This window comes from Chiloscyllium punctatum, chromosome 2 (genome assembly GCF_047496795.1).
Source record: "Chiloscyllium punctatum isolate Juve2018m chromosome 2, sChiPun1.3, whole genome shotgun sequence".
Classification (NCBI taxonomy): Eukaryota; Metazoa; Chordata; class Chondrichthyes; order Orectolobiformes; family Hemiscylliidae; genus Chiloscyllium; species Chiloscyllium punctatum.
In genome coordinates this window covers 14,854,053-14,866,584 of record NC_092740.1, presented here as the reverse complement: position 1 = coordinate 14,866,584, position 12,532 = coordinate 14,854,053, and the positions used below count along the sequence as shown (strand labels likewise).

Below are 12,532 nucleotides of genomic sequence, written 5' to 3'. Positions count from 1 at the left end.
AGATGTGGAGAAACAGATTGGGAAACAGATTTTGGAAAGGTGCAGAAGCCACAGGGTAGTAGTCATGGGCGATTTCAACTTCCCAAATATTGATTGGAAGCTCTTTAGATCAAGTAGATTGGATGGGGCGGTGTTTGTGCAGTGTGTCCAGGAAGCTTTTCTAACGCAGTATGTAGAGTGTCCAACCAGAGGGGAGGCCATATTGGATTTGGTACTCGGTAATGAACCGGGACAAGTGATGGGCTTGTTAGTGGGTGAACATTTTGGTGATGGTGACCACAATTCTGTGACTTTCACCTTGGTTATGGAGAGAGATAGGTGCACACAACAAGGTAGATTTTACAATTGGGGGAAGGGAAATTACGATGCTGTAAGACAGGATTTGAGGAGCATAAGTTGGGAGCATAGGCTGTCAGGGAAGGATGTGGTGGAAATGTGGAACTTTTTCAAGGAGCAGATACGACGTGTCCTTGATATGTATGTACCGATCAGGCAGGAAAGAAATGGTCGTGTGAGGGAGCCTTGGTTAACGAGGGAGGTTGAATGTCTAGTAAAGAGGAAGAAGGAGGCTTACATAAGGTTGAGGAAACAGGGTTTAGACAGAGCAGTGGAGGGATACAGGATAGCCAGAAGGGACCTGAAGAAAGGGATTAGGAGAGCTAAGAGAGGGCATGAAAAATCCTTGGCGGATAGGATCAAGGATAATCCCAAGGCATTTTATGCATATGTGAGAAACCTTAGAATGACGAGAACGAGGGTAGGTCCGATCAAGGACAGTAGTGGGAGATTGTGTATTGAGTCGGAAGAGATAGGAGAGGTCTTGAACAAGTACTTCTCTTCAGTATTTACGAACGAGAGGGACCGTATTGTTGAAGAGGAGAGTGTGAAACGGACTAGTAAGCTAGAAGAGATACTTGTTAGGAAGGAAGATGTGTTGGACATTTTGAACAACTTGAGGATAGACAAGTCCCCAGGGCCTGACGGGATATATCCTAGGATTATGTGAGAAGCAAGAGAGGAAATTGCAGTACCGTTGGCAATGATCTTCTCCTCTTCACTGTCAACGGGGGTGGTACCAGGGGACAGGAGAGTAGCGAATGTTGTGTCCCTGTTCAAAAAAGGGAATAGGGATAACCCCGGGAATTACAGGCCAGTTAGTCTTACTTCTGTGGTAGGCAAAGTAATGGAAAGGGTACTGAGGGATAGGATTTATGAGTATCTGGAAAGACACTGCTTGATTAGGGACAGCCAGCACGGAATTGTGAAGGGTAGGTCTTGCCTTACAAGTCTTATTGAATTCTTCGAGGAGGTGACCAAGCATGTGGATGAGGGTAGAGCAGTGGATGTAGTGTACATGGATTTTAGTAAGGCATTTGATAAGGTTCCCCATGGTAGGCTTATGCGGAAAGTCAGGAGGCATGGGATAGAGGGAAATTTGGCCAATTGGATAGAAAACTGGCTAACCGGTCGAAGTCAGAGAGTGGTGGTAGATGGTAAATATTCAGCCTGGAGCCCAGTTACAAGTGGAGTTCCGCAGGGATCAGTTCTGGGTCCTCTGCTGTTTGTAATTTTTATTAATGACTTGGATGAGGGAGTCGAAGGGTAGGTCAGTAAATTTGCAGATGATACGAAGATAGGTGGAGTTGTGGACAGTGAGGAGGGCTGTTGTCGTTTGCAAAGGGACTTAGATATGATGCAGAGCTGGGCTGAGGAGTGGCAGATGGAGTTCAACCCTGCCAAGTGTGAGGTTGTCCATTTTGGAAGAACAAATAAGAATGCGGAATACAGGGTTAATGGTAGGGTTCTTAGTCAGGTGGAGGAACAGAGGGATCTTGGGGTCTATGTACGTAGATCTTTGAAAGTTGCTACTCAGGTGGATAGAGTTTGTAAGAAGGCCTATGGTGTATTATCATTCATTAGCAGAGGGAGTGAATTCAAGAGTTGTGAAGTGATGTTTCAGCTGTACAGGACTTTGGTTAGGCCACATTTGGAGTACTGTGTGCAGTTCTGGTCGCCTCACTTTAGGAAAGATGTGGAAGCTTTGGAGAGGGTGCAGAGAAGATTTACCAGGATGTTGCCTGGAATGGAGAATAGGTCGTACGAGGATAGGTTGAGAGTTCTCGGCCTTTTCTCGTTGGAACGGCGAAGGATGAGGGGTGACTTGATAGAGGTTTATAAGATGATCAGAGGAATAGATAGAGTAGACAGTCAGAAATTTTTTCCCCGGCTACAACAGAGTGTTACAAGGGGACATAAATTTAAGGTGAAGGGTGGAAGGTATAGGGGAGATGTCAGGGGTGGGTTCTTTACCCAGAGAGTGGTGGGGGTATGGAATGCGCTGCCCGTGGGAGTGGTAGAGTCAGAATCATTGGCGACCTTTAAGCGGCATTTGGATAGGTACATGGATGGGTGCTTTATCTAGGATAGAAGTTCGGCACAACATCGTGGGCCGAAGGGCCTGTTCTGTGCTGTATTGTTCTATGTTCTATGTTCTATATCTAGCCTCAGGGAGAGCTTCTGACACATATCCAAGTGTATACATTTCCAAATTTCACATGTCCCTCAGGCCATCTGATGCTGAAACACTCATCTGTGCCTTTGTTACAGTTGGACTTGTCAATCCTGAGGTATTAAAAATCATGAATAGGCTGGATAAGATAATTAGGGAGAAACAGTTCCTGCTTATTAAAAAAAATGTGATGGCATAGATTTAAAGTGATTTGCAAAATAAAAGGTGATGCGAGTAAAATGTTTTCACTCAATGAGTAGTTAGGGTATGAAACACACTGTCTAGAAGTGTGATAGAAGCAGGCTAAATCGAAACATTCAAGAGGACATTATATGAATATTTGGATAGAAATAGAATACAAGGATAGGGAAAAAAAGTAGGAGATTGGCACTAGGTAATTATGCTCATTCCAAGAAATGGTGCAGGCCCGATGGACCAAATGGCCTTCTTCTATGCCGTAAGACTTCTGTAATTCTGTATTTCTGCCAACCTCCCATATTCTACACATTATTAACTTGAGGTCCTCCAAATCTCTATGTCATGTATATATTTAATCAATGTTCATTCATCAATTGTTTCTCTGCTAACTTACATTGATTCATGATGAAACAAAGTTTCAGTTTTAAAATCCCAATCCTGGTTTCCAAGTCCCTAGATGGCCAAGGCCCCTCCAAGTCTCTGCAACCTTTTGAGTTATTTACTTTCCTCTAATGCCAGTCGCTTCAGAATCCTTAGTTTTAATTACTCCACCATTCATCGTCATGACTTCAGCTATCTAATTCCTAAACACTGGAATTTCCCTCAGTCTCTGTCTTCTCCACCACCCCCCCTCCAACCCCGCCTCTCTTTTTCTTCATAACACTCTTTAACATCTACGTTTTTAGTAATGTTTTTGATTACCTGCCCTAACATCTCACGGACTAGTGTCATCCTCATGTGAAACACCTCATGACATTTTATTAGGATAAAGTGCAAAATGTGAAGAGAGAAATGTAACAGTTAGCTTTTATACCAGTTTAAGGCTGAGAAGGGTTATCAAGTGATTTAGAAAGATAGTTACAAAGGTAGAGTCACAAGAACTAACAGGAGTGTTTTCATGTATTAGTTTGAAGTCAAGAAACTGACAAATAGGTTTAACCAGAGCAACTGCTTTATCGACAAATACGCATGACCTTCATGAAAATTCATGACCTTTGTTCGCTTCACTGACAAAGGCACATGGCTTGGTAAATGGATCTCTTGTTTCCTGTTTTGGCTGCAACAATAAGCTTCAGTATAAAGGTTTTCATTTATCCCCATCGTTCAACAAAATATTCATAAGGTTATTATTGTGCAAATTAGAACGCATTTACTTTCTATGTAAGAACCTGGGATTTCCTTCATTATAAAATTGTTTACTTTTAGTTCTTACTGTTGCATTGATTTAATCAGGGAGAGTAATCTGAGCCCCTAAAACTGGATAGGTTTGGATAACTTTAGTTGATTTGAATATGACGAGGGCAGAGCAGTAGATGTGATCTATATGGACTTCAGTAAGGCGTTCGACAAGGTTCCCCATGAGAGACTGATTAGCAAGGTTAGATCTCATAGAATACAGGGAAAACTAGCCATTTGGATACAGAACTGGCTCAAAGGTAGAAAACAGAGGGTGGTGGTGGAGGTTGTTTTTCAGATTGGAGGCCTGTGACCAGTGGAATGCCACAAGGATCGGTGCTGGGTCCTCTACATTTTGTCATTTACGTAAATGATTTGGATGCGGGCATAAGAGGTACAGTTAATAAGTTTGCAGATGACACCAAAATTGGAGGTGTAGTGGACAGCGAAGAGGGTTACCTTAGATTACAACAGGATCTGGATCAGATGGGCCAATGGGCTGAGACGTGGCAGATGGAGTTTAATTCAGATAAATGCGAGGTGCTGCATTTTGGGAAAGCAAATCTTAGCAGGACTTATACACTTAATGGTAAGGTCCTAGGGAGTGTTGCTGAACAAAGATACCTTGGAGTGCAGGTTCATAGCTCCTTGAAAGGAGAGTCGCAGGTAGATAGGATAGTGAAGAAGGTGTTTGGTATGCTTTCCTTTATTGGTCAGAGTATTGAATACAGGAGTTGGGAGGTCATGTTGCGGCTGTACAGGACATCGGTTAGGCCACTGTTGGAATATTGCGTGCAATTCTGGTCTCCTTCCTATCGGAAAGCTGTTGTGATACTTGAAAGGGTTCAGAAAAGATTTACAAGGATGTTGCCAGGATTGGAGGATCTGAGCTACAGGGAGAGGCTGAACAGGCTGGGGCTGTTTTCCCTGGAGCGTCGGACGCTGAGGGGTGACCTTATAGAGGTTTACAAAATTATGAGGGGCATGGATAAGGTAAATAGGCATAGTCTTTTCCCTGGGGTTGGGAAGTCCAGAACTAGAAGGCATAGTTTTAGGGTGAGAGGGGAAAGATATAAAAGAGAACTAAGGGGCAACGTTTTCACACAGAAGGTGGTACGTGTATGGAATGAGCTGCCAGAGGAAGTGGTGGAGGCTGGTACAATTGCAACACTTAAGACGTATTTGGATGGGTATATGAATAGGAAGGGTTTGGAGGGATATGGGCCGGGTGCTGGCAGGTGGGACTAGATTGGGTTGGGATATCTGGTCGGCATGGATAGGTTCGACCGAAGGGTCTGTTTCCATACTGTGCATTTCTATGACTCTATGACTAATAACATGACTGAACAGTTTGTTTAAAAATCTCAAAATCTGGATTTTCAATGTTGTTCATGATTACCATGAAACTGTGTTGTAAGCACCATCCTAGTTCCCTAACTTCCTTTAAGGCCACCCCTCAGCCTCCATTGAATTTAAATTCCATCAGTAATCATGATGGGATTTGAACTCACTCCCCCAAAGAATAAGCATGAGTCTCTAGATTGCTAGTCCAGTGACATTACCACAACTACAGCACCTCTTCCTGATTTTACAGTATTTGTGAATGGATGAAGGATTGCACAATACAGTAGATTCAGAACAGATCTAGAAACTCAAACACTTAGAGGCCATGAGTTAGATGTGCATTTCACAAAACCCTCTAACTTTATGGTCTATTATATCCACCATTCCACTATTACCAACAGGGAACTGACTTTGGTTCAATGAAGAGCGCAGAAGAGGAAGCCAGGTGCAGAAACAGTTATATGTAAAAAGGAGTTGGCAACTTGGTGCAGCTGCAACACAGGACTGCATGAATGCTAAATAGTGGAAACATCATGCTGTAGACTTAGCTAAACAAACCCACAACCAAGAGATTAGATTAAGGCTCTGCAGCCCTGCTCTAAGTGGTGGTGAGCAATTAAAGGCAGAAAGAGTCTCCATAAATACCTCTACATCCTTGCTGAGGTACAGCCAGGATGTGAGTTTGAAAGACAAGGTTGAAGTAGTTATAACCACCCATGTGCTAAATGCATAACAAATGCTCCTCCCAAGATCCATTATCTCAGTAGCTAGTTTGATTCAGTCGACAAAATATCCAGAAGTACTGGACATTCCGAAAACAGCAAAGGTTATGGATTCTGATAACATTCTACTATAGGGTTGTAAACTCTAAGCTATAGTTGTTGGAGGCCAATTATCTTAGGTCAATGATATTACTGCAAAATTACCCCCAAGGCCTATCTGGTCCCAACTTTCTGCTGTTACATAAATGACCTCACAGACTTCAGATAAGATGACGTCAGAGTAGGACTTCTGAGCCTGGGGCTCATCTGGTTTTGTTTTTGTTTCTTTTCTTTTCCTCTCTTTTCTTTTATTTACTTCTTGTTGAAGACCTTGGTCAAGGTGATGGTGGTGGTGAATGAGACCAGCAGGGACTCATATAGGCCCAGCAAAGCAGCGTTGGAGGTGAGTACGGGTTCCCGGCAGCTTCTGTATTGACAGGACGGTCCTAGTGCTGACTCATTGTTGCTGCAGCGGAGGCAAGTTTGGGTTCCTGGCGGCACCTGCATCAAGCGCAGATTCATGGAGGTAGTGACAAAGGCAAGTTTGGGCCCAGTACAAGATCCAGCAGCATCGCCACTGACTACATCAGTGAGGTGGGCCCAAAGCATACTCATTGTGGCAACAGAATCGAATTTGAGTCAGCATGATACCTGGCAGCTTCGGTGGCATCTGCATTGGCGAGGGCTAACGAGGATTAATAGTGATGAGGGCATTGGTAGAGGCGCGATGGTACTGATGAGTGCAGGAAATGCAGTCAGATCCTGATCCTCACCGAACGAGTTAGGGAACTGGAGCTGGAGCTGGATGAACTGAGGATTATTCGAGAGGCTGAGAGGGTGATCGATAGAAGCTACAGGGACATAGTTACGCCGGAGAACAGAGGTAGCTGGGTAACAGTTAGAGGTGGGAAGGGGAAGAAACAGGCAGTGCAGGGTTCCCCTGTGGTCGTTCCCCTAAAAAATAAGTATGCAGCTTTGGAAACTGTTGGGGGGGACAGCCTTGCAGGTGTAAGCTGCAGTGAAGGGGTCTGTGGCTCTGAGACTCAGAAGGGAAAGGGGGAGAGGAGGAGAGCGCTAGTTATAGGGGACTCTCTAGTTAGAGGGACGGACAGGTGGTTCTGTGGACATGGGCGAGACTCTCGGATGGTTTGTTGCCTCCCGGGTGCTAGGGTCCGAGACGTTTCGGACCGTGTCTTCAGAATCCTTAAGGGGGAGGGTGTGCAGCCAGAAGTCGTGGTACACATTGGCACCAACGACATAGGTAGGAAGAGGGGTGGGGAGGTCATTCAAGAGCTCAAGGAGTTAGGCTGGAAGCTAAAAGCTAGGACAGACAGAGTCTCTGGGTTGTTGCCGGTGCCACGTGACAGAGAGGCAAAGAATAGGGAGAGAGTGCAGTTGAACACGTGGCTGCAAGGATGGTGTAGGAGGGAGGGCTTCAGATATTTGGACAATTGGACTGCATTCTGGGGAAGGTGGGACCTGTATAAACAGGACGGGTTGCACCTGAACCAGAAGGGCACCAATATCCTGGGGGGTAGGTTTGCTAGCACTCTTCTGGGGGGTTTAAACTAATTTGGCAGGGGGATGGGACCCGGACTTGTAGTCCAGCAAGTAAGCTAGCTGTGTGTCAGGATGCCCAAGACTGTAGGGAGGCTGTGGAGAAGGTAGCACTGACAGGGACTACTTGCGGACACAGAGATGGGCTCAAGTGCGTATACTTCAACGCAAGGAGTATCAGAAATAAGGTGGGTGAACTTAAGGCGTGGATCGGTACCTGGGACTACGATGTTGTGGCCATCACGGAAACATGGATAGATGAGGGACAGGAATGGCTGTTGGAGGTTCCTGGTTACAGATGTTTCAGTAAGATTAGGGAGGGTGGTAAAAAAGGAGGGGGGGTGGCATTGCTAATTAGAAATGGTATAACGGCTGCAGAAAGGAAGTTTGAGGGGGATCTGCCTCTGGAGGTAGTATGGGCTGAAGTCAGAAATAGGAAAGGTGCAGTCACCTTGTTGGGTGTTTATTATAGGCCCCCCAATAGCAGCAGAGATGTGGAGAAACAGATTGGGAAACAGATTTTGGAAAGGTGCAGAAGCCACAGGGTCGTAGTCATGGGCGACTTCAACTTCCCAAATATTGATTGGAAGCTCTTTAGATCAAGTAGATTGGATGGGGCGGTGTTTGTGCAGTGTGTCCAGGAAGCTTTTCTAACGCAGTATGTAGATTGTCCAACCAGAGGGGAGGCCATATTGGATTTGGTACTCGGTAATGAACCGGGACAAGTGGTGGGCTTGTTAGTGGGTGAACATTTTGGTGATGGTGACCACAATTCTGTGACTTTCACCTTAGTTATGGAGAGAGATAGGTGCGCACAACAAGGAAGATTTTACAATTGGGGGAAGGGAAATTACGATGCTGTAAGACAGGATTTGAGGAGCATACGTTGGGAGCATAGGCTGTCAGGGAAGGATGTGGTGGAAACGTGGAACTTTTTCAAGGAGCAGATACGACGTGTCCTTGATATGTATGTACCGATCAGGCAGGAAAGAAATGGTCGTGTGAGGGAGCCTTGGTTGACGAGGGAGGTTGAATGTCTAGTAAAGAGGAAGAAGGAGGCTTACATAAGGTTGAGGAAACAGGGTTCAGACAGAGCAGTGGAGGGATACAGGATAGCCAGAAGGGACCTGAAGAAAGGGATTAGGAGAGCTAAGAGAGGGCATGAAAAATCCTTGGCGGATAGGATCAAGGATAACCCCAAGGCATTCTATGCGTATGTGAGAAACCTGAGAATGACAAGAACGAGAGTAGGTCCGATCAAGGACAGTAGTGGGAGACTGTGTATTGAGTCGGAAGAGATAGGAGAGGTCTTGAACAAGTACTTCTCTTCAGTATTTACGAACGAGAGGGATCGTATTGTTGAAGAGGAGAGTGTGAAACGGACTGATAAGCTAGAAGAGTTACCTGTTAGGAAGGAAGATGTGTTGGACATTTTGAACAACTTGAGGATAGACAAGTCCCCCGGGCCTGACGGGATATATCCTAGGATTATGTGGGAAGCAAGAGAGGAAATTGCAGTACCGTTGGCAATGATCTTCTCGTCTTCACTGGCAACGGGGGTGGTACCAGGGGACTGGAGAGTAGCGAATGTTGTGCCCCTGTTCAAAAAAGGGAATAGGGATAACCCCGGGAATTACAGGCCAGTTAGTCTTACTTCTGTGGTAGGCAAAGTAATGGAAAGGGTACTGAGGGATAGGATTTACGAGTATCTGGAAAGACACTGCTTGATTAGGGACAGCCAGCACGGATTTGTGAAGGGTAGGTCTTGCCTTACAAGTCTTATTGAATTCTTCGAGGAGGTGACCAAGCATGTGGATGAGGGTAGAGCAGTGGATGTAGTGTACATGGATTTTAGTAAGGCATTTGATAAGGTTCCCCATGGTAGGCTTATGCGGAAAGTCAGGAGGCATGGGATAGAGGGAAATTTGGCCAATTGGATAGAAAACTGGCTAACCGGTCGAAGGCAGAGAGTGGTGGTAGATGGTAAATATTCAGCCTGGAGCCCAGTTACAAGTGGAGTTCCGCAGGGATCGGTTCTGGGTCCTCTGCTGTTTGTAATTTTTATTAATGACTTAGATGAGGGAGTCGAAGGGTGGGTCAGTAAATTTGCAGATGATACGAAGATAGGTGGAGTTGTGGACAGTGAGGAGGGCTGTTGTCGGCTGCAGAGGGACTTAGATATGATGCAGAGCTGGGCTGAGGAGTGGCAGATGGAGTTCAACCCTGCCAAGTGTGAGGTTGTCCATTTTGGAAGAACAAATAAGAATGCGGAATACAGGGTTAATGGTAGGGCTCTTAGTCAGGTGGAGGAACAGAGGGATCTTGGGGTCTATGTACATAGATCTTTGAAGGTTGCCACTCAGGTGGATAGAGTTTGTAAGAAGGCCTATGGAGTATTATCGTTCATTAGCAGAGGGATTGAATTCAAGAGTCGTGAAGTGATGTTGCAGCTGTACAGGACTTTGGTTAGGCCACAGTTGGAGTACTGTGTGCAGTTCTGGTCGCCTCACTTTAGGAAAGATGTGGAAGCTTTGGAGAGGGTGCAGAGAAGATTTACCAGGATGTTGCCTGGAATGGAGAGTAGGTCGTACGAGGATAGGTTGAGAGTTCTCGGCCTTTTCTCGTTGGAACGGCGAAGGATGAGGGGTGACTTGATAGAGGTTTATAAGATGATCAGAGGAATAGATAGAGTAGACAGTCAGAAACTTTTTCCCCGGGTACAACACAGTGTTACAAGGGGACATAAATTTAAGGTGAAGGGTGGAAGGCACAGGGGAGATGTCAGGGGTGGGTTCTTTACCCAGAGAGTAGTGGGGGCATGGAATGCGCTGCCCGTGGGAGTGGTAGAGTCAGAATCATTGGCGACCTTTAAGCGGCATTTGGATAGGTACATGGATGGGTGCTTAATCTAGGTTAGAAGTTCGGCACAACATCGTGGGCCGAAGGGCCTGTTCTGTGCTGTATTGTTCTATGTTCTATTTTCTATAACTTTTGTTCCAGTGGCAGTGGTGCAGCGAAGGCCCATGGCAGACACTTAACAAGATAGACTGTAAAGTTGAACAATTTTTCTTTATTCCTTTATTTTCTGCCTTTATATTCTACGTATTGATTTATATTTCTGTGTTTTAAGATGGTGTCAGAAGGTGGCAACATTGTACAACACATTTTGCTGTATTTTGTAAAAATACTGGTCAAATAAATCAAATCATGACCTTCCCTCCAAATGAAGATTTAAAGTTGAGATGTTTGCTGATGAATGCACAATATTCAGTACCATCCTTAACTTTTCAGACAATGAAGAAAGTCTGTTCAAACAGAAAGTAAAATGTGAACAATATTCAGGTTGAACGGAGAAATGCCAAATAACATTCATGTCATGCAGAAGACAATCAATGATCACCTGCAACAACAACAAATGGAATCATGTCCTCTTCAGCTTCGATGTCATCACTTCATCATCACTTATCCCTCCCCCTATCAATATCCTGGGGGTTGCCACTGTCCAGAAACTAACTGGTCCAACCATATAAATTCTATGGCTACAAGAGCAGCTTAAAGGCTAGGATTTCTTCAGTAAGTGACTCACGTCATAATTTTTCAACATTTACAAGGTACAAAGTAAGAGTTTAATGGAATACTTTTCACTTGCCTGAATGAGTACAGATACAACTGCACTCAAGAAACTTGACACCATCCTTGTCAAAACAACCAACTTACCTGATATCCTACACCACCACCTTAAACATTCACTCCCTACACAACTAATGCGTAGTGGCTACAACGTCTACAAGATACACTGTAACATCTCACAAACGTGGCTTCTAGGGAACACAATCCAAACACAAAACCTCTATAACGTAGAAGGATAGAACTGCAAACATTTTGAAATACTCTGTGAAGTTTTCCTACAAGTCACACATCAGCTAGAACTTTCTGCAGTTCCAGATTTGGAAAGGTCCCACTGTTTTTCCATCATGGCTGGTCAAAATCCTGAAACTTCCTTCCTAACAGCGCTGTGGGTTTAAAAAAGGTAAAGTCATCATTGTCTTAACAAACCATGGGCTGCTCTGTCATTAGACAGCAACGATTGGTAGTCATTGAACAGGAGGGTCATCACAACTCAGATAAGAGGAAACGTTGAGAATGAGAGGAAACGTTGTGAACGAGTGTCCTTCATGGTAACACACAAGGTGTAGCAGTTCAGGAATGCAGCTTAGTACCACCTTCTCAAGGCTGGACAATAAATGCTGGTCTTGCCAGCAATACCTATATTCCATGAATGAATTTAAAAAATATACCTGTACATACATAAGACAAAGTTCACATGAATACACAGTTCAATAAGTAATAATAAAATTATATGCCTGTCATTGGTATATATTATTTGTTTCACTTATTAATCAATTAATAAAATAATTACAATATTGAAATCAGGATTCCCAATTAGCTACTGAATGGCTAACATGGTGGATAACACTGATGTAGAAGAAATTGCTTTCAAAGTTTTCAGTCACTGATTGCTATTGAGTCAGAACTGGACTTACACTGAAATAATAAAATAATTAAACAATTTGTTCAATTCTTAAATAAAAGTCTTACCTTGCATTTTTAGGTACTTTTAAATGGAGCACTTGCAACAGCGGTTATAAGAAGTTAGGGCACTATAGATTATAATCTCCAAATAATACTGTAGCCACAAGCCATGCCCCTATCTACTTCTACAGTCATTCACCCTGGCATTTCACCATCCTCAACCAGACACTAACAGCAGTGTTCATATTAAACCAAATGCTCTCACCTTTCTCTCCTCCTCGCATGCTGCTGAAAAGTACCAGGTTCTGTGTTTCTTATTAATGTGAATGATTTTGAAGGGAAACACATTGCTTGATGTTGTTTCTTCTGTTGATCTCATAACTCTGAGGAAAAGAAAGAGAGAAGTAAACACCACAGTAACAGAGTTATGGAGAGCAGACTGGGAAGTGGAGTT

The 12,532-nt window shown here is 44.2% G+C and overlaps 1 protein-coding gene across 2 annotated transcripts in view; it reads right to left on the bottom strand.

Moving 5' to 3' along the window:
• The window catches only part of LOC140494599 (SH3 domain-binding protein 2-like), a 140,213-nt gene that overhangs the window by 55,742 nt on the left and 71,939 nt on the right, over positions 1-12,532 (bottom strand). For both annotated transcript variants that reach the window (XM_072593961.1, XM_072593952.1), the window contains one exon: positions 12,344-12,461. In XM_072593961.1, coding sequence (XP_072450062.1) covers positions 12,344-12,461 — 118 coding nt within the window. The remainder of the gene's footprint in view (positions 1-12,343; positions 12,462-12,532) is intronic.